This window comes from Dipodomys merriami, unplaced genomic scaffold (genome assembly GCF_024711535.1).
Source record: "Dipodomys merriami isolate MVZ:Mamm:240054 unplaced genomic scaffold, mDipMer1.0.p SCAF_163, whole genome shotgun sequence".
In the NCBI taxonomy this organism is placed as follows: domain Eukaryota; kingdom Metazoa; phylum Chordata; class Mammalia; order Rodentia; family Heteromyidae; genus Dipodomys; species Dipodomys merriami.
The window spans coordinates 70439-95599 of record NW_027202971.1 but is presented as its reverse complement, the minus strand read 5'-3'; the positions used below and the strand labels follow the sequence as shown (position 1 = coordinate 95599).

Genomic DNA, 25161 nt, shown 5'->3' with positions numbered 1-25161 from the left:
CCCCTCTTTTCCTCTCCTTCCCTCCCTCCTATCTCTGCCCTTGAGTTGCTGAGTTCATTTTCATCAATGTCCAGTACAGCTGATGGGCCCCTCTGTTGTATTTTTCCCCTTGTTTCCTTCTGATTCTGATCTGATACTTACCACTCATTGGCTGAAGCTTTACCATCATGCCTACAACCCTGAAAGACTTTTTTTGGGGGGAGGGGTTGATTATAGGGCTTGAACTTGGGGCCTGGGCATTGTCCTTGAGCTCAAGGCTAGCACTCCACCACATTGAGCCACAGTGCCTCTGTTTTGCTTATGTGGTGCTGAGGCACATGCAAGGCAAGTGCTCTACCACTGAGCCACCTTCCCAGGCCCTCCACTTGGGGTTTTTTTGGTGGTTAATTGGAGATAAAGAGTCATGGACTTTACTGCCTGGGCTGGCTTTGAACCATGATCCTCAGATCTCAGCCTCCTGAGTAGCTAGGATCAAGGTGTGAGCCACCAGCACCCAGCCTTGTTGCTAACAGCAACTGGGGACAGCACAAGGAGATACTGGAGCTGAAAAAATGAGAAAAAGAATAGATAATTGGGGTACCAGGGAGTCTATGGCTCACTGGCTTCTAAACCCCGAGAGCTTTTTTTTTAGTTCAGTACAGGGGAGATAACTACACAGCTAAGTGCAGAAAATAGGGTATCTTGTTACAACCATTAACATGAGGTATAGTGATAATTGACTCCTTTATTGTTAGGGAGCAGAGGGGAGTGGTAAATTTAACCATAATACAAACATTCATCTTATCCCCAAAGTTTCAAGTTTTATAGGGTCCAAACAGCTCTAACTGAAGCAACTTAGGTCCAGTTAATTGTAACTTATACATTTGTCTTGCCTGTTTGACCTTTCCAGAGTCCAGTTCTCAACCTTCTGAGTTCTGACCAGGTGGCATTCCAATCTCTTAACTATTTCCTGATCTCAGAGCTCGGCTCCAGGATTCTCTACACGCCCGAAAAGAAAAGAGCTTTTAATAAAAGAATTTGGTGGCCTTTTTTTGTTGGGTTACAACACCTTTGTAGCTGCTTTTGTTTCCCACACAAAGATAATGATAAACAGTGCTTCATGATGACCGGATCTCAAAAAAAACACATCTATAATTGTGGATTCTCTGTTGTTATAAACATGCTGTCCAAAAACCATTGGATAGACATAAAAATCACGAATAGTCTCAGCAAGGCAAAATTTATTTGTACAGAAGGGTGTGCCATTAGTCCAAAATCAGGCAAGCAAGTACAATACATCCAGCAGGCAGTGGCTGAGATATTCATTCCTAACACAGCAGGCCCTACCCCTCTGCTCAGATTGGTTGAGCTCAGGTTCATAGTTTGCTCCCAATTGGCCAATTTAAATAGGGTAAAATATATTTACATAAGGTGATCTTGAAATAAGATTCACTGCAAACTCAAAATATACCCACACCTTGTACTGTTTCTTGAACAGTCTAGAGTGTGTCCTAATCCCATCCTGAAAAGAAACCAGGTTTTTTTTGTTGTTGTTGTTGTATTTTTTTTTTGTTGTTGGTGGTGGTCGTCGTGGGGCCTGAACTCTGGGCCTGGGCACTGTCCCTCAGCTCTTCAGCTCAAAGCTCTTCAGCACTCTACCATTTGAGCTACAGCGCCACTTCCGGCTTTTCCTGCTTATGTGGTGGTAAGGAATTGAACCCAGGCCCTCATGTATGCAAGGCAAGCACTCTACCACTGAGCCACCTTCCCTGCCCCAGAAACCAGTTTTTAAGACAAAACCTTTTAGGAAACCTTCCTTATCCGAGGCAGTTCTTTTCCTTTGCAAGAGCCAAGCCACCATGCCAAACAGGACTTTTTAAGCAACACATTCTGATAGAAAGGACAGTATTTCTCACGTTGTGCTTGACTTTGTAAGAACAAAGTTTTCTTACTCTTGGCATCCTCAGGTCTTTAGAGATATGCTTGACATATTGCAGGTGGTAAACGTCAGTGAATGCATATTTAGAATGAGAGAAACCACATAATATACCCTAATGACCAAACTACTTCTAAAGTAAAAACAGCCCAACAAACTAGCTTGTCTAAGATCACTATAACGTAGTCTGTGGCAAACCTGGCATTTGGCGAGCACTCATAATCTGATCAGCCATGCATGGTGGCTCGCTCAAGTCTTAGATGCCATATTGACAACTCATATTGTCCTAACTCATTCTGATCCAGACCCGCTTTCTTCAGCATCAAGCCCAGTATACAATGCCCACAATGAGGTAACAGTGGCCTAGAAACTACAGGTCCCAGCATGCCTGCGCTCCCCGCCAAACTCTGTGGTAGTGGTCATGGAGGGGCGCCGTTGCATTCTGGGAGTTGTAGTCTCCCGGGACCGGCCCCGCCCCTTGTACGGCTTTGGCGGCCTGCGTTGAGAGAAAAGCCAACGCAGAGGTAAGCTAGGCCGGAGAGCGGAACCGCCCTAATACCTTCGCCCCGAGCCCCGGGTGGCCAGCTCCGCCGCTTCTCCAACCTTTTCCACCACTCAAGATGGCGGCGGAGGTGGATTTCGGCGACCTAGAGCTGTTCGAGGCATTTGACCCTCAGAAGGAGTCGACTCCCAAGCCGGTTCACACCCGCTTCAAGGAGGACGATGGCGACGTGGAGGACGAGCACGGGGTGGGCGACGCGGCGCTGCGGGAGCGGCTCCGGCAGTGCGAGGAGACCATCGAGCGACTCCGCGCCGAGAATATCCTTCCGGCCCGGTGGGCTGTCACGGGCCTGCGGGGGCCGGGCGGGGGCCGGCGGGGGCGCGGCGGGAATTCCGGAGGCCAGAACTCCACGCAGTTCCTCCGGGGGCGGCGGCGGCGGGCCGGGCGCCGCGCGTCGCCCGCGCCGCGGCCTCGGGCCGGCCTGGGCCGGCGGCTGTCCCGCGCGCCTCGCCGCGGCTCCGACCCCGCTGCGCGCCGGCACTCGGGGTGATCGTGAATTGCACGACTGTTTGCCGGGTAGCGGATCCCCAGCCCGCTCGCTCGCTTCCGTGAGACCTCGGGGCTCTCTGGATCATTTGATGTTCCAGTTGGTCGGAAGGTGGCTTGGGAGATAACCTGGTACTTAGAACCCGGTCACCGGGCTGAGATGCGGGTCCTGGGATCAGAGTCCCGGCGGGTCTTGGCGAGGGGGGGGGGGTGGACATGCAGAAAAGTAGAGGTTCACCGTGTGAGTAGCCAGGGTTTGTTGGAGAGTGCTGCCCCTCGGAGCTAAGTAGCATTACCGTGCGTTGGGAAAAACGCGCCAAATACGTTTCCGTTTGGCCTTCGGTGCCTGGTTTAGCAGATTTCGTAGGGAACGCTTCACAAGTTTACGTGTCGTCCTTGTGCAGGCGAACCGTTGTATCGTTCCAATTTTAGTGTATGTGCTGACAAAGGCGGGTTGGGTTTTCGGTGCATCTGTGTGGTTTGCTTAGTGGGGTTTGAACTCAGTTCTCAGGTCCTTGTAATTGCTCAGCAGGAGCTTTACCACCTGAACCGTGCCTCAGCCCTTAAGGTTTTTGAAGTCTGGTTTTGTTGTTGTTGTTGTAATGATACTGCTTTCCCCGACATTCTACTATGAAGTTTTTCAAAATACGGAAAAGTTGGAAGTATCATACAGTGACGCATTCATAGATTTCCACTCTAGATTCTTTGATCATTCACAGTAGTTTATTCTGTATTTACTTTATTACATACCACGATGCTTTCCTGTGGAAGTTTTCTGAATTAGTGTAAATTTCTACCAAGGACACTGTTATTTGGATAACATTTTGGTTTGATCTGTTAGAGACTTTAGAACTTTAGAATCGTGTCTTAGCATATATGTTAAAAGTGACAAATTCTGTATTTTGGTTTTTAGCAACAGAACAGGTTCTCAGTGAGTATATTGCCCTCAAAACATTTGTGGATCTTTTATGTTTATAACAATTCTAGCCGGGCGCTGGTGGCTCACACCTGTAATCCTACCTACTCAGGAGGCTGAGATCTGAGGATCTCGGTTCAAAGCCAGCCCGGGCAGGAGAGACTGTGAGACTCCTATCTCCAATAAACCACCAGAAAACCGGAAGTGGCACTGTAGCTCAAGTGGTAGAGCACTCGCCTTGAGCTGAAGAGCTGAGGGACAGCGCCCAGGCCCAGAGTTCAAGCCCACGACCGACAAAAAAAAAAAAAAAAAAACAACAATTCTAATAGCTGTGAGAGTTGGAGTGGTTGAATTTTATTGTGTGCATGACTGTTTAAGAGGGTAATGTTCCTTAACAAGTAATAACATCAAGAACTTAAAAGAAAATTGAACATTCTGACTCTACCCAGGTATGAAATCTTGAAATGACACCATAGTTTGCCCTTGTTATTCTCTAGGTATTAATAGTTAATCACAATTTCTTTGTAAAATAGTCATGTTGGTACCATTATTTGTTTTGTTTTGGTTTTTTTTGGGTCTGGTCGTGTGGGGCCTGAACTCTGGGCCTGGGCACTATCCCTCAGCTCTTCAGCTCAAGGCTAGCGCTCTACCACCAGAGCCACAGCGCCACTTCCGGCTTTTTTTCTTTTTGCTTCTGTGGTGCTGAGGAATTGAACCCAGGGCCTCAGGCATGCAAGGCAAGTGCTCTACCACTGAGCCACCTTCTCAGCCCTGTTGGTATCATTATTATTTATTCTGTGTATTCTGAAGAAATCAGAGTGTTAGTCTTTTATTCTTGGTTTGTGGGTGTTAAATCTGAATTCTCTTAAGTACATTAAACTTTTAGTGACTGACTTATCTGCAAAATCTTAACTACATGTTCAGAAGTGGTAAGTTCTGAACTTTCTATTCAACAAAGAACTCTAGGAACTTAAAGTTAACTTTATAGTATGACTCTAGCTAACTGAACGCGCGTTTACACTTTTTGTGTGTCAGTACTGAGGCTTACACCTAGAACCTTAACTTCTTTAAGAGCTTAGCTTTTTTAAAGCCCAAGGCTGGAGTTCTTTTTTTTTTTTTTTGGTCAGTTGTGGGCCTTGAACTCTAGGCCTGGGCGCTGTCCCTGAGCTCTTCAGCTCAAGGTTAGCGCTCTATCACTTGAGTCACAGTGCCACTTCCAGCTTTCTGTGCTTATGTGGTGCTGAGGAATCAAACCCAGGGCCTTATATATGCAAGGCAAGCACTCTACCACTGAGTCAAGGCTGGAGTTCTGCCACTTGAGCCACACCTCCACTTTTGGCTTTTTGCTGGAGAAGAGTCTTACAACATCTGCCTAGCAAGTGCAAAACCCTCTATTTTTTTTTTGTTGTTGTTGTTGGTATTATAAAAGTGACATATAGAGAAGTTAGCTACGTAAGTCAGGTAAAGAATACATTTCTTTCGTTGTTGTTGTTTTGTCGGTCATGGGCTTGAACTCTGGGCCTGGGTGCTGTCCCTCAGCTCTTCAGCTCAAGGCTAGTACCCTACCACTTGAGCCACAGTGCCACTTCCGGTTTTCTGGTGGTTTATTGAGGATAAGAGTCTCATGGACTTTCCTGCCTCGGCTGGCTTTGAACTGCAATCCTCAGATCTCAGCCTCCTGAGCAGCTAGGATTACAGGTGTGAGCCGCCGACACCCAGCAGGAGTACATTTCTTTTTTCTTTTCTTTTCTTTTTTTTTTTTTGGGGGGGGGGGTCCGGTCATGGGGCCTGAACTTTGGGCCTGGGCGCTGTCCCTCAGCTCTTCAGCTCAAGGCTAGCGCTCTACCACTTGAGCCACAGCGCCACTTCCGGCTTTTTTCTTTTTTGCTTATGTGGTGCTGAGGAATCGAACCCAGAGCCTCATGCATGCAAGGCAAGCGCTTTACCACTTAGCCACCTTCCCAGCCCCAGGAGTACATTTCTTTTTGGACAGTATCACCTCTTCCCTTGCTCTCCCATTTTTTCCCTCCTCCCATTTTTCCCCTCCCATCGCCCACCCACATGTTGTATAGTTCATTTTCAACATAATGTCTAGTGAGTACCATTGCTACACTTGTTCACCTTTTGCCCCTCCATTTCTGTGTCTCCCTTTACACCCAGTGCTGCTTTTAAGACAACAGCAAGAGGGGCTGGGAAGGTGGCTCAGTGGTAGAGTACATGCCTTGCAAGCAATGAGGCCCTGGGTTCCATTCCTCAGCACCACATAAACAGAAAAAGCCAGAAGTGGTGCTGTGGCTCAAGTGGTAGAGCTCTAGCCTTGAGCTGAAGAGCTGAGGGACAGCGCCCAGACCCAGAGTTCATGCCCCATGACCGGCAAAAAAAAAAAAAAAAAAAAAGGACAACAGCAAGAAAAATTAATGAGATAAAAGTTAACTGGATATGGTGGCATGTGTCTGTATAATTCTAGCACTCAGGAGGCTAAGTCATAGGGATTTTGAGTTTGGCCAGCTTAAACAACATAGGAAGAACCTACCCCAATTTTAAAATAAAGTATCTAGCCAGATGCCAGTGACTCTTATTTAATCCTAACTGTTCAGGAGACTGAGAACTAAACATCACTGTTAAAAGCTAGCCCAGTCAGGAAAGTCCATGAATAGTTATCTTCTCAGCCTTGAGCAAAAAAAGCTGAGGGACAGCTTTCCAGACCATGAGTTCAAGCCTCAGGACCAGCACAAAACAACATATAAACAAACTATAAAAGTTGTGTCCGTCGGTTCAAAGCCAGCCCGGGCAGGAAAATCTGTGAAACTCTTATCTCCAATAAACCACTAGAAAACCGGAAGTGGTGCTGTAGCTCAAGTGGTAGAGCGCTGGCCTGCGCTGAAGAGCGCAGGGACAGCGCCCAGGCCCAGAGTTCAAGCCACATGACCCACAAAAAGAAAACAAAACAAAACAAAAAAGTTGTATGCGTATGACATATATTACAAACACAAATGTTTGAGTTAAATATCTTCTAAGGATGTATTTTAACTTCTGTTACAGTGGAATACTGGTGAACAACCCTAAGTTAGATGGACCTTTATTACAAATTCTATTTATGAACAATACTATTTCAAAGTAAGTAATTTTTTCCCTTTCTTAAATATAATGAGTTAATGTGTTTGTGAAACATCTTCTTCTGTAAATAAACCGTTTTCGTTTGTATTTATATAAATTGCTCCCTGACAAGGGGGATGCTGGATATTAATGCTGCTGTAGGAAGATGCTGGCCACAGTTGGCTTTTGACAGTAGAAATGGTATCTACTGCAGCTCCTGACATGCTCATTTCTGCAGTGTTCTCCTGTCATGTTGTCTGTAGAAATATTACAATGCTAGAGCAAGAAAAGACCTGATAGCTCATCAAGTCTGTGGAAAGGAAGCAGAGTGGGAGACAGCTGCCTAATTGCTGTATAATAAAACCTGGGCCCAGGGCTGGGAATGTGGCTGAGTGGTAGAGTGCTTGCCTATCATGCATGAAACCCTGGGTTCAATTCCTCAGCACCAAATACACAGAAAAAGCCAAAAGTGGCGCTGTCTGTGGCTCAAATGATAGAATGCTAGCCTTGAGCAAAAGAAGCTCAGGGACAGGGCCCAGGACTAGAGTTCAAGCCCCAGGACTAGAAGAAAAAAAAAAAAAAACCAACCTGGACTCATTTATAACTTCCTTGAAGGCACACACAGCAAAGGATTTGAGTCCTGTGACCCTTGGCCTGATGGTCTGTCTACAGAAAGAATACTAGCTGGGCACTAGTGTCTCACACCTGTAATTCTAGCTATTCAGGAGGCTGGGATCTGATGATCATGGTTGGAAACCAACCTGGGCAGGAAGCCCATGAAACTCTTTATCTACAGTTAACTACCAGAAAACCAGAAGCGACACTGTGGCTCAAAGTGGTAGATTGCTAGCCTTGAGCAAAAAAGCTCTGGGACAACACCAAGACCCTTGAGTTCAAGCTCCACAGCGCCCAACCCTCAACCCCCCCCCAAAAAAAGTACACTATAGAGATTTGGTGGGGGGGTAAATTTTGTTTTGTTTTTCTTGTGTTTTCCATTTCTTAGAAAGTTCTTTTTTTTTTTTTTTTTTTGGGTCGGTCGTGGGGCTTGAACTCTGAGCCTGGGTACAGTCCCTGTGCTCTTCAGCTCAAGGCAAGCGCTCTACCTCTTGAGCCACAGCGCCTCTTCCAGTTTTCTAGTGGTTTATTGGAAATAAGAGTCTCATGGACTTTTCTGCACGGGCTGGCTTTGAACCATGATCCTCAGATCTCACCCTCCTGAGTAGCTAGGACTACAGGTGTGAGCAACCTGTGCCTATTTATTCTTCACACAACTGGCAACTGTTTAGTGTTAAGCACCTTGTTATGATAATCATTTTGTAAACTTGGCAACAATGTATATTTTTTCCCTAAGAAGTAGGTTCCTGAGTGTTCAAAGAGATAGTGGTTAAATAAACCTTTGAAAAGTAAAGTAACAAAATTGAGACATAGCTACATTAGATAATCTATTTGTTTTCTCTAGGTCCTGATCTTTTTGTCTATTTTGTCCTCTTATGCAGGCAATATCATCCAGAAATAGAGGAATTTGTATCAAGTTTAGTAAAAAGATTTGAGGAACAACAAAAAAATGATGTGGAAAAGACTTCCTTTTCTCTTTTGCCTCAGGTATTTCTTTTTTTTTTTTTTTCCGGTCGGTCAAGGGGCTTGAATTCTGGGCTTGGGCGCTGTCCCTGCTCTCTTCAGCTCAAGGCGAGCGCTCTACCGCTTGAACCACAGCACCACTTCCAGTTTTCTAGTGGTTTACTGGAGATAAGTGTCTCACGGAGTTTCCTGCCTGGGCTAGCTTTGAACTGTGATCCTCAGATCTCAGCCTCCTGAGTAGCTAGGATTACAGGCATGAGCCACCAGCGCCCGGCTTAACAGACTTTCAAATTATTAGGTTATGCTTTTCACAGCCAATTGGTAGGCTACAGGGAATTTCTTAAATGAAAACCAGAATATTTGTGAAGAATTGTCTGTTAGCTCCCATCTTTCTACTGGCTTTTCTTCTTTGAAGTCTAACTGATGTACCCACTTAGCTTTGTTTTTTGTTCTGTTTTGTTCTGTTGTGCTGGTACTGAATCTTGAACTTGGCTCTGCATTCTCTTTTTTTTTTTTTTTTTTGAGGGGGGGTTCCAGTTATGGGGCCTGAACTCCGGGCTTGGGTGCTGTCTCTCAGCTCTTCAGCTCAAGGCTAGTGCTCTACCACTTAAGCCACAGCACCACTTCCGTCTTTTTCTTTTTTGCTTATGTGGTGATGAGGAATCGAACCCAGGGCCTCTGGCATGCAAGGCAAGCACTCTGCCACTGAGCCACCTTCCCAGCCCTGGCCCTGCATTCTTGCTTAGTTTTCCCACTCAACAAAGGCACTTTACCACTTGAGCTACACCTCCACTTCCAGCTTTTTTCTATTTAATTGGATATAAGAGTCTGTGGACTTAGCCGGGCGCTGGTGGCTCACGCCTGTAATCCTAGCTACTCAGGAGCCTGAGATCTGAGGATCGCGGTTCAAAGCCAGCCCGGGCAGGAGAGACCGTGAGACTCCGATCTCCAATAAACCACCAGACAACCGGAAGTGGCGCTGTAGCTCAAGTAGTAGAGCGCTCACCTTGAGCTGAAGAGCTGAGGGACAGCGCCCATGCCCAGAGTTCAAGCCCCACGGCCGACAAAAAAAAAAAAAAAGAGTCTGTGGACTTGTCTTCCTGAACTGGCTTTGAACCATGATCCTCAGATCTCTTAACTTTTTGCCTGGGTTAGTCTCAAATCATAGTCTACCCAGTGTCCCCCAAGTAGGTGACAGTTGTAAATGTGAGCTACTGTACCACCCTATCATATGTATCTTTTTTAAATTGAGTAACTAAAAGAGAAGTTGGAGGGTGGGGAGAATAAGTGCATTCAAATACCTAAGGTTGCAGATTTAAAGTTTCCCTTGTAACATGTTTCTCTTTTTCTTAGCCATCCAGTATTATGTTAGAAGAGGACCATAAAGTTGAACAATCCTGTACTATTAAAAGCAACAAGGAAGCTTTTAGTGTAAGTTTGAACATTTTGGGTTCTGCAGATGAATAATTCCTATCTTTTGTTCATTGGGTGACATTTAAAGTGGTTATAGTTATTTGTCTTCATATGATCACAGTGTTGTTGTTGTTGTTGTTGTTGTTGTTGTTGTTGTTTTGGTTTGTTGTAGGGCTTGAACTCTGGGCATGGGTGCTGTCCCTGCGCTCTTCAGCTCAAGGCAAGCTCTCTACTGCTTGAGCCACAGCGACACTTCAGGTTTTCCAGTGGTTTATTGGACTTTCCTGCCCAGGCTGGCTAAGATCTGAGGATCAAGGTTCAAAGCCAGCCTGGGCAGGAAAGTGGCTCCTGAGTAGCTAGGATTATAGGATCGAGCCACTGGCGCCCAGCTTGTTCTTTTGTTATATTGTAGTCTTTGGGCTGAGAATGTGGATTAGCAGTAGAGTGCTTGCCCAGTATGCACGAAGCCCTGGTTTGATTCTTCAGTACCACATAAACAATAAAAGCTGGAAGTGGCACTATGGCTCAAGTGGTAGAGTCCTAGTCTTGAGCAAAAGAAGCTCAAGGATAGTGCCCAGGCCCTGAGTTCAAGCCACAGGACTGGCAAAAATAAAAAGTGTAGATTTCATCCTTCAGATATTCTCATTAACTTTTTAGTATCTATTGTATCATAACTTGGGAGCCCCCTAGACATTCTTTGGAAGTTTGTTTTTGCCCTAATCATCCTCCTGTGTTTATCTTCAAGAACTTGACTAAAGATATAAAACTTACAAATAGATGAAACTGAAAGGGATTATAGGATAAATGACAAGTCTGAAATTTTAAATGTTGATAGAATCAACTGGGGGGGGGGGGTAAAAAATGCAAAGTTTATTAGTACCCATACAATTTAGTGGTATGATTTTTGCAGCTTAAATGTTTTTTAAAAAGTGATATAGGGCTGGGAAGGTGGCTCAGTGGTAGAGCGCTTGCCTTGCATGCCTGAGGCCCTGGGTTCTATTCTTCAGTACCACATAAGCAAAAAGAAAAAAGCCAGAAGTGGCGCTGTGGCTCAAGTGGTAGAGCGCTAGCCTTGAGCTGAAGAGCTGAGGGACAGCACCCAGGCCCAGAATTCAGGCCCCATGACCAGACCCCCTCCCCCCCCCAAAAAAAAAAAGTGATATAGACAGGCACTGGTGGCTCACACCTGTAATCCTAGCCGCTTAGGAAGCTGAAATCTGAGGATCAGAGTTCAAAGCCAGTCTGGTTAGGAAAGTCTGAGATTCTTGTCTCCAGTTAACCACCAGAAAACCAGAAATGGTGCTGTGGCTTAAAGTAATAGTGTGCTAGCCTTGAGCAAAAGAGCTCAGGGACAGTGCCCAGGCCTTGAGTGTAAGCCCAAAGACTCTAACCCCTCTCCCGCTCCCCCCCAAAAAAGTGGTATAACCAGGTGTTGATGGCTAGCACCTATAATCCTGGCTACTCAGGAGACTGAGATCTGAACATCAGTTTGAAGTCAACCCAGGGAAGAAAGTCTTGTGAGACTCTTATATCCAATGAACTACCAAAAATGCCAGAAATGGAGCTGTGGCTCAAGTGGTAAAGAACTATCCTTGAGCAAAAGATGCTCAGGGAATCAAATTACAAGGTATTTTTCAGTGAATTATTTAGATAACTAGGCTAGGCTGTGATACTGTGGCTGAGCATTAGCCTAGCATGCATGAGGCCATGGGTTCAATCCCCACCACCAGGGGAAAAAAAATCTGACATGTGGAAAACAAATTGGTACATTTCATCTTAATAAAGAATTCCTGGGCTGGGAAAGTGGCTCAGTGGTAGAGTGCTTGCCTTGCATGAGGCCCTAGGTTTGATTCCTCAGTACCACATAAAGCAGAAAAAACCAGAAGAGGGGCTGGGAAGGTGGCTCAGTGGTAGAGCGCTTGCCTTGCATGCCCGAGGCTCTGGGTTCGATTCCTCAGCACCACATAAGCAAAAAGAAAAAAGCCGGAAGTGGCGCTATGGCTCAAGTGGTAGAGCGCTAGCCTTGAGCAGAAGAGCTGAGGGACAGCGCCCAGGCCCAGAGTTCAGGCCCCACGACCGGACCCAAAAAAAAAAAAAAAAAAAAAAAGAATTCCTGGGCTGGGAAAGTGGCTCAGTGGTAGAGCGCTTGCCTTGCATACATGAGGCCCTGGGTTTGATTCCTCAGCACCACATAAGCAACAAAAGAAAAAAGCCGGAAGTGGTGCTGTGGCTCAAGTGGTAGAGCGCTAGCCTTGAGCTGAAGAGCTGAGGGACAGCGCCCAGGCCCAGAGTTCAGGCCCCACGACCCGGACCTCCCCCCCCCCCAAAGAAAAAGAAAAGAAAAAGCCAGAAGTGGTGCTATGGCTGTAGTGATAGAGCGCTAACCTTGAGCTCTGAAGAGCTGAGGGACAGCACCCAGGCCCAGAGTTCAGGCTCTACAACCAGGGGGGGAAAAAAAAAAAGAATTCCTGGACTGGGAATGTAGTGTAGTGGTAGAGTGCTTGCCTAGCATGCATGAAGCCTGGGTTCAATTCCTCAGCACCACATAAACAAAAGAAGCCAGAAGTGGCACTGTGGCTCAAGTGGTAGAGCACTAACCTTGAGCACAGAGAGGCTCAGGGACAGAGTCAAGGCCCTGAGTTCAAAGTACATATATCTACATCTATATCTATTTAAATTGAACTAGATAACTTTTCAACTTCAGGGTTCCAGGGTTCTAGGATTTAAAGCTTAGAAATTGAGAATTTTGTATATTTATTAATTTAGTCTTAAAACAAGTATTTTTTGCCAAGGACTATCCTAGGTTCTAGGCAATGAAAAAAACAAAAGGCAGAGTCCTACCTCTCATTGAATTACATTTTAATGGGAGAAGGCAGTGCTCTCAAGAAAAGAATAAGTAAGTAGGAAATGAGTGATGAACTGTGTGTGAGTCGGTGGTTTGTATATTGAATGGCTGGAGATAACCTCTCAGCTAAGACCTGAATGCATTGAAATAGTGAACAAGACAATAGTTTGCTTGAAGAATTCTTTGGAAGTAGAAAAAGGAAGTGGAGCGAGGTACTGGTGGCTTACACCTGTAATCCAAGCTGAGATCTGAGGATCATGGTTTGAAGCCAGCCTGAGACTTTTTTTTTTCTTTTGCCCGTTCTGGGGGCTTGAACTCAGGACCTGGGTACTGTCCCTTAGCTTCGTTTTGCTCAAGGCTAAATTGAGCCACAGCACTACTTTTGGCTTTTTTGTTTATGTAGTTCTGAGGAATCAAACCCAGGGCTTAATGTAAGCTAGGTAAGCACTCTATCACTAAGTCACATTCCCAACCACATGGCACTCTTTTATTTTCAATTAAATGCCAAAAAAGCCTGAAGTAGAATTGTGGCTCAAGTCGTAGAGTGTTAGCATTGAGCACAAAAGCTCAGGGACAGCTTCCATGCCCAGAGTTCAAGCCCCAAAACCAGCATCAAACATAAGGAAAAAAAAAAAAGGAAGTAGAGCCTCAAAGGCAGAAGCCAGTGGTCAGGTTGCTTTCTGGTACTCATCTATGAGTTATATTCCCTTTCAGCTGTTACTCATGGAGGTACTTTTGCTGTTCTGCCATTTTACAGGGAGGGAAACATGAAAGCCACGTGACTTGCCAGTGGGCAAGTGGCACAAGCAGGGTTCCACACCAGGCCTTGGAATTTCAGAGCAAAGGATCTAAATCCTAACGTTGCCTTATAGGCTGTAATGATTTGGATTAACTCCAAAGAAGTTGAGAAGCTATTTGAGGGTTTTTAAATAGAAATGTGACAAGTGAGGATATTGAAGGGATGACACAGATCAAGTTGCCTTGTTAAATGGAAAAAAGAAAAAAATTCAGTACATAAAAATTAAGTGAGGGTGGGCTGGGAAGGTGGCTCAGTGGTACAGCGCTTGCCTTGCATGCCTGAGGCCCTGGGTTCGATTCCTCAGCACCACATAAGCAAAATGAAAAAAGCCGGAAGTGGCGCTGTGGCTCAAGTGGTAGAGCACTAGCCTTGAGCTGAAGAGCTGAGGGACAGCGCCCAGGCCCAGAGTTCAGGCCCCACGACCGGACCCAAAAAAAAAAAACAAAAAAACAAAAACAAAAATTAAGTGAGGGACAGTGGATTGGGATGGGTGGGTGAGAATGTTGAAAAGGAATGACTTTGATCAGGATACACTGTTTCCATAAATTGCTTTGTTGAATGGCAACTCTTTTGTACAACTACTTAAAGATAAGAAAATGTGACAAGTGGGGCTGGGAAGTTGGCTCAGTGGTAGAGCGCTTGCCTTGCATGCCTGAGGCCCTGGGTTCGATTCCTCAGCACCACATAAGCAAAAAGAAAAAAGCCGGAAGTGGCGCTGTGGCTCAAGTGGTAGAGCACTGGCCTTGAGCTGAAGAGCTGAGGGACAGTGCTCAGGCCCAGAGTTCAGGCCCCACAACCGGAATAAAAAAAATAAAATAAAATAAAATAAAGAAAATGTGACAAGTGGTAAGTGAATGAGTTTATGTGTAACCATGGTATCATGTTTGTAGAAGATTCTAACTCTTAGAAGACTCATCCTGAAGCATTTAGAGATGAAGTGTCACAATATCTACAACTGACTTCTAGTTGGCTAAGTGTGTGCATGTGCGTAGGGAAGCATGCTTAGAAAATATCAACTTATTAGTAAATAATTGCTAGATCCAAGTGAAGGGTGCATGAATATTCACATCTTGTCTATATGAAAGTCTCCCAAAATTTGGAAAAGAGTGAATGGAAACAAAAGAAATGGAAACAATAAATACAGGACCTGAGGTGGTCTTGCTGCAAAAAAATGGACACTGGAATGATACATGAGAGTTAAGGTTTTGGTTTTTTTTTGTGTGTTTGTTTGTTTGCTTGAAAGAGTACACTTGAGAACAATGATCCGATAAAGAGGAAAAGTTCAGCTGTACTTTCTACTCACACTCAAAATCTGGCTCCTGTAACTAAGGAGTTGTTTCCAATAACTTCACTCAAAGTAAATTATTTAAAGCAGGTAATCTTAGTCTTACATTCTTAATGTCTTTTTTTTTTTCTGCTTAAATAGAAATATTTTTTGACTTGTTTTCTGCAGGTTGTAGGAAGTGTCCTGTATTTTACTAATTTTTGCCTTGATAAATTGGGGCAACCGCTACTAAATGAAAATCCTCAGCTTACCGAAGGATGGGAAATACCCAAGTATCCTACATAGTGAATGAAGATCTTTTATGCATCTTGCCACTAAAGTTCACCTTTTAAAAAGTTTACCAAATTTTGCAGAGCATGATAACTATTCCTTAATAAAATTCACTAAAGGTACCAGCAAGTCTTCAGCCACATTGTTTCTCTAGAAGGGCAAGAAATACAAGTAAAGGCAAAAAGGTTTGTGGGGAGTCACTTTATTCTTTTTTTCAGTATCCAAAACACCAACTTTTTTGACTTGAAAAGTTAATATTCTTTATTGCTGGTTTTAATATAACGTAAATTGCAGCTTGAGCTAGAATTCTAACATCTCAACGTATTATATGCTTAAATTGATTATCTGTTCCTTGGAATTCATTGGTTGATGCTTAATATTCCTGGGAGGGTGGAGAGAAATTGCTATCAATGATTGCCGTCTTACAACCAACTACCTTCTTTCCATGTTAACTAAAGGTAACATGATGATGTTTGCTTTTTCTTCTATTATTCACCACCAAAAAAAAAAAAATCTCAAGAGGCAACGGATGTGTAAGGAACAGAATGATTCTTGGTTATAAGACTGCATAGTGCTGATGTTTAAATAACTGAGTCCAAGAGCCAGTGTACTCATTGCTGCAGATTATGGTGATCTGGGAGCCACTTGCTTTCTTGTCTCTGATGTTTTGCTGTCCTCTAGAATTGTATTGATTCACTTTTATGTTTACATTTACATTATGAAAATCTCTTTTTCTGACCAAATAGGCCAAAGCCTCACTGTTTCAATTGTGGTTCAGAAGAGCATCAAATGAAAGATTGCCCAATGGTAAATTTTTCTCACATAAAACAATGTCTTTGAACAGTGCTTGTTGATCTGTTTTATACATTTATAGCATTCTGGGATGCAAAAACATTCCTGTGTGACTTTTTATGTTGTACTTTAAATATTTGAAATATTTTTAAGTTTATGTTTTAAGACATTAGATTTAAATTACTTTTTCCTTTTCAAAACTACCCTCTTTCATGCTTATTTTGTGCATTAAAACGAAAAGAATGTTTTACCTGAGAAAAGTAACTTAATTTCTGAAATCTTTCTCAATTGCTTGATACCATTCTTTTCACACATCATTGTGACTTAGCCTCGAAATGCTGCTCGAATAAGTGAAAAGAGAAAAGAATACATGGATGCCTGTGGAGAAACAAATAATCAGAATTTTCAGCAGCGATACCATGCAGAAGAAGTGGAAGAAAGATTTGGAAGATTCAAACCAGGAGTTATTAGGTACCGCTTATTTTCCCATGGGATATTGGTTTTGGGTTTGTTTGTTATTTTTCTGGTCTTGGGGCTTGAACTCTGGGCCTAGGTGAGCTTTTGTGCTCAAAGCTCATACTCTGTCACTTGAACCACAGCTTTTGTCTAGCTTTTTGGTACTTAATAAGAGTTTCACAGACTTTCCTGCCCAGTATGGCTTTGAATCATGATCCTCAGATCTCCAACTCCTAAGTAGCTAGGATTACAGGTATGAGCCACTGGCGCCTTGCTAAGATATCCTTCTAGTTTTTCTTAGCATTAGGACATATCTCTTCAGGATAATTATCAGAATGTAAGTGTGTCCTATCAAGGTCCACATTATATCAATTCATTCAAAAATTGTTACTGAAACCTTAATTACACACTGGTTAGGCACCATACTCCATGCTATGTAGTATAGGACTGAAATGTTTCAAAATACCAGAAGTTTAGATGCTTTTGTGCAAATATAACTTTTAATTTTTACTTAGTGAGGAGCTTCAGGATGCACTAGGTGTGACAGACAAGAGTCTTCCTCCATTTATCTATCGGATGCGCCAGCTCGGATACCCACCTGGATGGCTCAAAGAGGCCGAACTGGAGAATTCAGGGCTTGCACTCTATGATGGCAAAGGTATAGTATGTCAGTTAGGTTAGGTAAGTAAGCTTCAAAGGATCACAGCAAAATGTGACAGGACTGGCTGCCTGGTTAATGTGTGTTCAGTTAACTAAAAAAAGGCACAAAAAAAAACCCCAAAATTATTATATTGATTTTATTTGACATTTACTAAGTCCTCAGTGAGTTCATAGACTATCAGATGGGTAAGCCAGATTAGGGACGAATGTTATATAATCTCAGCTCTTGGAAAGCCAAGGCAGGATCACTAATTCTAGGCCAGCTTTGGCTACTAGCAAGACCTTGTCTCAGCAAAGAATGATCAGATAGATGTCTGGACTTGCTCAGAGACCAGCGAGGCCAGGGTATGAACTCTCTAGCTAGTCCTTGGAGCTCTTAACTTTCCCAGGAATGGGAATGGAGGTAGATCTATAGTGCCAGGAGACAGTCACTGCTCCAGAGTTCCTATCCTAGCCCTCTACCCTAGAAAGAAATGATGCATATAAGGAGATTGTTTCTCAGGAACTTGTGCTTGCTAGGCCAGGTTGCTTATCTGAGCTACTGCTTCTCTAGCCCAGTATTAATAGTGTTGATGGTTTCTAATAGATGATGCTGATGGGGAAACAGAAGCTGGAGAAGTGCAGCAGAATAAAAGTGTCACTTACGATCTCTCAAAATTGGTAAACTATCCAGGTTTTAATATATCTACTCCCAGAGGAATTCCAGATGTAAGTATATTTTTTGTTGTCCCAGGTTTTTTTTTTCTGAAATGTGATGTTATAATGATTACTCAACAGCTTACATAATAGTTAATGTTATATGTAAAAGTAAATTTGATGATTCTGAGGCAGTATTAAGTTCTATAGATAGTTGGGAAGTAAATTTCTGTATATAATAAACCTGTCTCTTTTGGCTGTTCCTTATCTTTTTCTATAAATTTCTCATTTTGTATATTTTTTTTATCTTAAATTTTCAAATTTAGGAATTAAGCTGGGTGCTGGTGATTCATGCCTATAATCCTAGCTACTCAGGAATCTAAGATCTGAGGATTGCAGATCAAAGCCAACCCGGGCAGGAAACACTGTGAGACTAATCTCCAGTTAACCATCAAAAAAAGCCAGAAATTGGGGCTGGGAAGGTGGCTCAGTGGTAGAGCGCTTGCCTTGCATGCATGAGGCCCTGGGTTTGATTCCTCAGCACCACATAAGCAAAAAGAAAAAAAAAAGCTGGAAGTGGCACTGTGGCTCAAGTGGTAGAGCGCTAGCCTTGAGCTGAAGAGCTGAGGGACAGCGCCCAGGCCCAGAGTTCAGGCCCCACGATCGGACCCCCCAAAAAAAAAAAAAAAAAAAGCCAGAAATGGAGCAGTGACTAAAGTGGTAGAGCACTAGCCTTGTGCACAGAAGCTCAAGGACAATACCCAGGCCCTGAGTTCAAGCCCAGGACTAGCACAAAAAAAAAAAAAAAAATTCTAGTCAACTGTTTTGTTGTTTTAATAAAAGCTATATTCCTAGTTTTTTAGGAGCTATATGGAAGAAGCTATATATCTCAGCTTGAGTGTGTGTGTCGTGCACACAGACGCGCACCCACACACACAGTCTAGTCAATAGATAACTAACTTGAACTTCACTTACCACAATGTATAATTCACTAAGGGCCAAACTGCATGATAGAAACCATCAGTGTTTCTGGAAATGGGTTAATTATAGTCTTTGTCAGCATTCCCTAGGTATGCACTAGAAATGCAAATGTACACCGGCAAGTCCCAATCGTAGTTTGGGGTTTTGACTTAAACCCTGAACCTTATATTATTATACTCTGGAAAGGGAAAGAACAAGGATGAGAAAATCAGTGGAAGCATGTTAGGAAAGCAGTACGGCACATGGTGGTCGAGAATAGTGCCAGGGAAGTCCAGCCAAAGTCCATGTCATACGCTTTCCTTAAAGGAAAAGGTGCTTACGAAGTAGAAATGTGCTGGGGACCAGTGGCTCATGCCTGTCATCCTAGCTACTCAGGAGACTAAGATATGAGGATCGTAGTTCAAAGCTAGCCTGGGCAGAAAAGCTCCAGTGAGACTCATATCTCCAATTAACCACTCAAAAACTGGAAGTGGTGCTGTGGCTCAAGTGGTAGAGCATAGCCTTGAGCACAAAGAGGCTTTGGGACAGTGCTCAGGCCCTGAGTTCAAGGCCCACAACCAACAAAAAAAAGTAGAGCAAGGTGCTGGTGGCTCACACCTGTCATCTTAGCTACTCAGGAGGCTGAGATCTTAGGATCGAGGTTCAAAGCCAGCCAGGGCAGGAAAATTCGTGATACTCTTATCTCCAATAAACCACTAGAAAACCAGAAGTGGTGCTGTGGCTCAAGTGGTAGAGCACTTGCCTTAAGCTGAAGAGCGCAGGGAAAGCACCCAGGCCCAGAGTTCAAGCTCCACGACCACCAAAAAAAAAGAAAAAGAAAAAAAGAAAAAAAATGCAATCTGAAATCTCCAATTCATGTCCTCTGGGAAAAATACAAAAGATGAGGGGCTGGGAAGGCGGCTCAGTGGTAGAGCGCTTGCCTTGCATGCATGAGGCCCTGGGTTCAATTCCTCAGCAGCATATAAGCAGAAAAAGCTGGAAGTGGCACTGTGGCTCAAGTGGTAGAGTGCTAGCCTTGAGCTGAAGAGCTGAAGGACAGCGCCCAGGCCCAGAATTTAGGCCCCACGACTGGCAAAAACAAAACAAAAGATGATGTTCCACATACATATTTTTCCTTCTCTTTTGTCATTAGGAATGGAGGATATTTGGTTCCATACCAATGCAGGCATGTCAACAGAAGGATGTATTTGCCAATTACCTTACTTCTAACTTCCAATCGGTAAATAGATTTTTAGAATATGGTGTTAAAGGCTTGTGGCATATACCTAGGGATTTTATAGGTCATTAGCATTTTATTGCCCCTTCTTGCTTTGTCTTTTAAATGAAGATGAACAAAAGATTAATAGTGAACTCAGTAGGTACCTAGGGTTGGGTTCCAGACTTGTTTTATACATCATAGTTGTTTTTTTTTTTTTCTTGAGTACAACGGGTCAAACCCAGGGCTTCTCACATGCTAGGCAAGCTAAGCATATTTAGATTTAGGCTGGAATTTATCTGTGTGCTCTATATAACTTGTTTGGGGTTTGGTTACTCCTTTAGCCAAGCATGAGGTCTAGCAGTAAGCGATCCTCGTCTCAGTCCAGCCCTAGTAGTCCCAAGAAGCAGAGGAAGGAAGGCAGCTTGGCGGCTTCCCCTGCTGATATGGATCTCGACTCAGGTAGGTCTCTCTGCGTTAGATCTCATTGAGACGGCAAGATGCATCTGTGTGCTCTTGAATCCATAGGAAGGGCAAACCTCCCATTTTCAGAGTGAGAGCATCATCACCACCCAGACACTGAGTCAGCCTAATTGTCACTTCTGCTGCTGGAAATTTTCATGAACCAGCATAGCTCCCCTCCCACTTCTTTCTGCCCTGTGGGGCACAGCCCCATGGGTGGGTGCAGCCTAATTGTCACTTTCTGGTAGAAATTTTCACTAGAAGCATACGATTTATGTTGTAAGTGAAATGAATTTACAGCTACCCAAATACCTTTTCCTTGTTTATTGTATCACTCTAATGTTTATTGTGATATTTTCTTTAAATGAAACTTGGCTTTAAGCTGTTTGGATACTTCTGGGTTTTGCTTTTTGTTTGCGCACTGGGATTTGAACTCAGGGCTTCATGCTTGCTAGGCACTCTTGTCACTTGAGCTCTGTTCCTTTATGCTCATTATTATTTATTTATTTTTGCCAGACCGTGAACTCAGGGTCTGGGCACTGTCCCTGAGCTTCTTTTGCTCAAGGCTAGCACTCTACCACTTGAGCCATAGTGCCACATCCGGCTTTTTCTGCTTATGTAGTGCTGAGAAATAGAACCCAGGACCTCATGCATACAAGGCAAGCACTCTACCACTGAGCCACCTTCCCAGCCCCAGCTCTTGTTTTTTGTTTTTTTTTTTGGTCGGTCCTGGAGGCTGAACTCTGGGACTGGGTGCTGTCCCTCAGCTCTAGGCTAGTGCCCTACCACTTAAGCCACAGCACCACTTCTGTCTTTTTCCTGCTTATGTGGAGCTGAGGAATCAAACCCAGGGCCTCTTGCATGCAAGGCAAGCACTCTACCACTGAGCCACCTTCCCAGCCCAGCTCTTGTTATTTTTGAGATAGCATCTTGCTCTTTGTCCAGGCCAGCTTGAATGGTTCGCCTCCTGTCTGTGGTTCTCACTGTAGCTGGGATGACAAGTACACACAGCTTTCTCTATTAATATGCAGTCTTGGTAAATTTTCTGCCTGGACTGACCTGGAACCACTTCCTTCCATTCTCAGCCTCCCACATAGCTTGGATGACAGGTGTGTGCCACTTTACTTACCTATTGGTTGAGATAGGGATCTTGTGAACTTTTTTTTTTTTTGGTCGGTCGTGGGACTTGAACTCTGGGCTTGGGCATTGTCCTTGCACTCTTCAGCTCAAAGCAAGGGCTCTACCGAGTGAACCACAGTGCCACTTCCGGTTTTCTAGTGGTTTATTGGAGATAAGAGTCTCACAGACTTTCCTGCTCAGGCTGGCTTTGAGCCTTGATCCTCAGATCTCAGCCTCCTGAGTAGCTAGTATTATAGGCGTGAGGGGATCTTGTGAACTTTTTACCCAGATCTTCCAGATGTCTACCTCTGTGTCACTGTAATCCTAGCTACTTGGGAGACTGAGATATGGAAAATCTTGGCTCAAAACCAGCATGGGCAGAAAAGTCCATAAGCCTCTAAAATAACCAGCAGTAAACCAGGCCGGAGACAAAAGTCAAGTGGTAGAGCACTGAGCAACAAAGTCCAAGTGACCACAAAGTCCTGAGTTCAAACCCCAGTACTAGGGGGAGAAAAGCAGATAATAGTCTGGGCATGTATGATGATTCACGCCTGTAATGTCAGTTCTTGAGGGATGGCAGCAGGAGGATCATGAGTTCTAAGCCAACCTGGGCTGTATAGCAAGACCTTATCTCAGACCAAACAAAACAGAAAAGCAAGTATACTGATTGCATAAGAAATTATTGTCTTCATGCTCTCCTCTGCAATCCACTTAATTCTTCTTCCTGGTGGGCTCCTGCTTGTACATTTAGCAGGCCAGTGTTTGTGATTACCTAAGATTTAGGACTCTGCTATTCCTATGGACACAGCTTTAACTGCTGGCAGCAAGCTGAGTACAGACTAGTGTTGGCACAAAGGAAAGCCTGAGCAGCTGTGCTGGGTGAAGTCCTAACAGAAATAGGATAAAAGTCCAGATTTTCAGGAACAGACACTTGGTTGTAGACATGTGCTGGACGGGCCCATGTGGGAGATAACCAGAGATACAGATTGGGAAAGACCTCAGGGTATGTTCCTGCCACCTCTCCTTCAGCCTCTTTCCCAACTCGGGCACCAGCCAGTTTCTCCTATGTTCACCCAGGATCCCCACCAGACAGAACTGTGCTCTAAGTGGTGATCACATGTCAGTCTGAAACCCTGAACATAGCATGGCTGTAGCTGGCCAAGGCTTTCATCACATTCCCAGCACAGAAGCTCCTGTGCTGTGCTGTCCCTGCCCACAATCTTCCCAGGAGCCTGAGGATATCACATCATGGTTGTGGCATCAGAAAGCCACCATTTTGCCCCTCTCTTTTTGGCCATTGAATCCGGATATCCAAGTTCAAAGATTTTTTTGTGAAGCCAGATGCTATGGTACCTAAATTATTTCTTCAACTTTCTCATTCTAGATATGGAGATGCCACATGGTTCTCAGAGCAGTGAAGCTTTTCGGTTTCAGCCACCATTGCCTCCTGGCACGCCTCCTGTCTTCACACCTCCACTCCCCAAGGGCACCCCACCACTGACTCCCAGTGACTCGCCTCAGACCCGGCCTGCGTCTGCAGCCATGGATGAGGACGCCCTGACACTGGAGGAACTTGAAGAGCAGCAGAGGCGGATCTGGGCAGCTCTGGAGCAGGCGGACAGCATCAATAGCGATTCGGATATTCCTGTGGACACACCTTTAACTGGGAATTCAGTGGCCTCATCACCTGCTCCAAATGAGCTGGACCTTGCTGCCCCTGAGGGTAATGCCTCTGTGAAGCCAGTGCTGGACGAACCCCAGGGACCTGACTCCTCTACAAAAACAGCCGAGGTTGAGCATCCCCCAAGCCCAGTTTCTGAGGCCATGCTACTTTGTCAGAAGGAAGGGGAAGAACCTGTGGACGCCAGCTGTGAGAAGGAAGAAGAATCTGCGGACACCGACTCCAGCGGTGCCCTTCTCGGTAATGGCAGTGTCAGGTCAGACTGTGACATGAGGAACGGAGGCAGCCAGAAGCTCCTGCACGGGAACCCACATCCTGCAAAAACTCACAGCCCTGTACCTGACATGAGCAAGTTTGCAACTGGAATAACACCGTTTGAATTTGAAAATATGGCGGAATCTACTGGAATGTATCTCAGGATAAGAAGCTTGTTAAAGAACTCCCCCCGAAATCAGCAGAAAAACAAAAAGGCTTCTGAGTAACTGCCTGCCATAGCAGTGAGAGCTCTGAAATGATCTACAGCTTTGTATGCTATTATTTAGTATTAAGTGGACAGATAAAATTGGTTTCCTATTTGTCCCTCCCATCTTCAAGAATCTATCCAAGGCTTGATTGTGGTCTCCAGTGAAGCCTCTTTTTTTTAAAAGAAGAAAAGACAGAGCTCACTCTGGAGTTGCTGTGTTTTATCCTGGCTGAGCTCTACCCTGGGGGTTGTCCATAAGGAGATGCTTTAGCGATACTTTGTTGTCCTTTATAAGACTTGGGGATTGTGTCTGTCAAGAATGATGTTTTTTATATGTCTTTTGTACATTGTTTTCGCTTTCTACATTTTGCTAATGATCCTGTATAGAAGTTTAATATATCAGTTTTTAAAAGAAACAATTCTAACCATTTTAAATTCACATTTCAACTCCAACCAAATGAGAACAAATCAGGGGTGAGCAGCTTTATCCCATGTAAGGTATTTTTGTAAGATTTATGTGTCAGTTTTAATAACACGTTTTTGTAACTTCATTCTTCAAGTCAGCTTACTCTACAGGTATGTTCATCTTTGTGTACAGAGGTTTAATAAATTAGTTTTCATATATATATATAATTTAAGGCTTTGCATGCAAAAAAAGTGACTCAGTTAAATTATCACCTAAAGATTGGGGGAAAATTATGTGGTTATAAAAATTAATGCTAGCGTGGTTTGAGAAGGTGGCTCAGTGGTAGAGTGCTTGCCTTGCATGCATGAGGCCCTGGGTTCGATTCCTCAGCACCACATAAGCAGAAAAAGCCGGAAGTGGGACTGAGTGGTAGAGCGCTAGCCTTGAGCTGAAGAGCTGAGGGACAGCGCCCAGGCCCAGAGTTAAGGCCCCACGACCAGAAAAAAAAAAATTAATGCTAGCATAGGAAGCATAAGAAATTGCAAGTCTGGGTTCATTTTGGTTCATTTCAACCTTAAAAATAATTATTTGGGCCGGGCGCTGGTGGCTCACGCCTGTAATCCTAGCTACTCAGGAGGCTGAGATCTGAGGATCGCGGTTCAAAGCCAGCCCGGGCAGGAGAGACTGTGAGACTCCTATCTCCAGTAAACCACCAGAAAACCGGAAATGGCGCTGTAGCTCAAGTGGTAGAGTGCTCTCCTTGAGCTGAAGAGCTGAGGGACAGCGCCCAGGCCCAGAGTTCAAGCCCCACGACCGACAAAAAAAAAAAAAAAAAAAAAAAATTATTATCTGGAAAAAAAAAATGAATGGCGAGCAGCTAGCCTTTGTACAAAAATGATAGCTACTCAGGAGGCTGAGATCTAAGGCTCGAAGTTTGAAGCCAGCTCAGGCAGGAAAGTCAGTGAGACTTTTATCTCTAACTAACAAGCAAAAAGCCAGAATCGGTGGAGCTATGGCTCAAGTGCTAGACCATTATTCTTGAGCAAAAGGCTAAGTTACAGTGACCAGGCCCTGAGTTCAAACGCTAGTACTGGCACAAAACAAAAAAAGAAACTACCATTAAGGATGTCAGTGGGAAGACAGAG

The 25161-nt window shown here is 44.3% G+C and overlaps 1 protein-coding gene across 1 annotated transcript; it reads left to right on the top strand.

Moving 5' to 3' along the window:
- The first annotated feature begins 2333 nt into the window (after positions 1-2333).
- On the top strand, positions 2334-24236 carry Zcchc8 (zinc finger CCHC-type containing 8). The gene is made up of 14 exons (XM_070024792.1): positions 2334-2736; positions 4288-4328; positions 6922-6996; positions 8472-8577; positions 9907-9984; positions 15064-15167; positions 15285-15350; positions 15912-15972; positions 16286-16428; positions 16929-17071; positions 17660-17781; positions 19823-19909; positions 20230-20347; positions 22851-24236. Exons 1-14 carry the CDS (start codon positions 2536-2538, stop codon positions 23627-23629), a joined length of 2124 nt encoding a protein of 707 aa, XP_069880893.1. The 5' UTR covers positions 2334-2535; the 3' UTR covers positions 23630-24236.
- Positions 24237-25161: the final 925 nt, after the last annotated feature.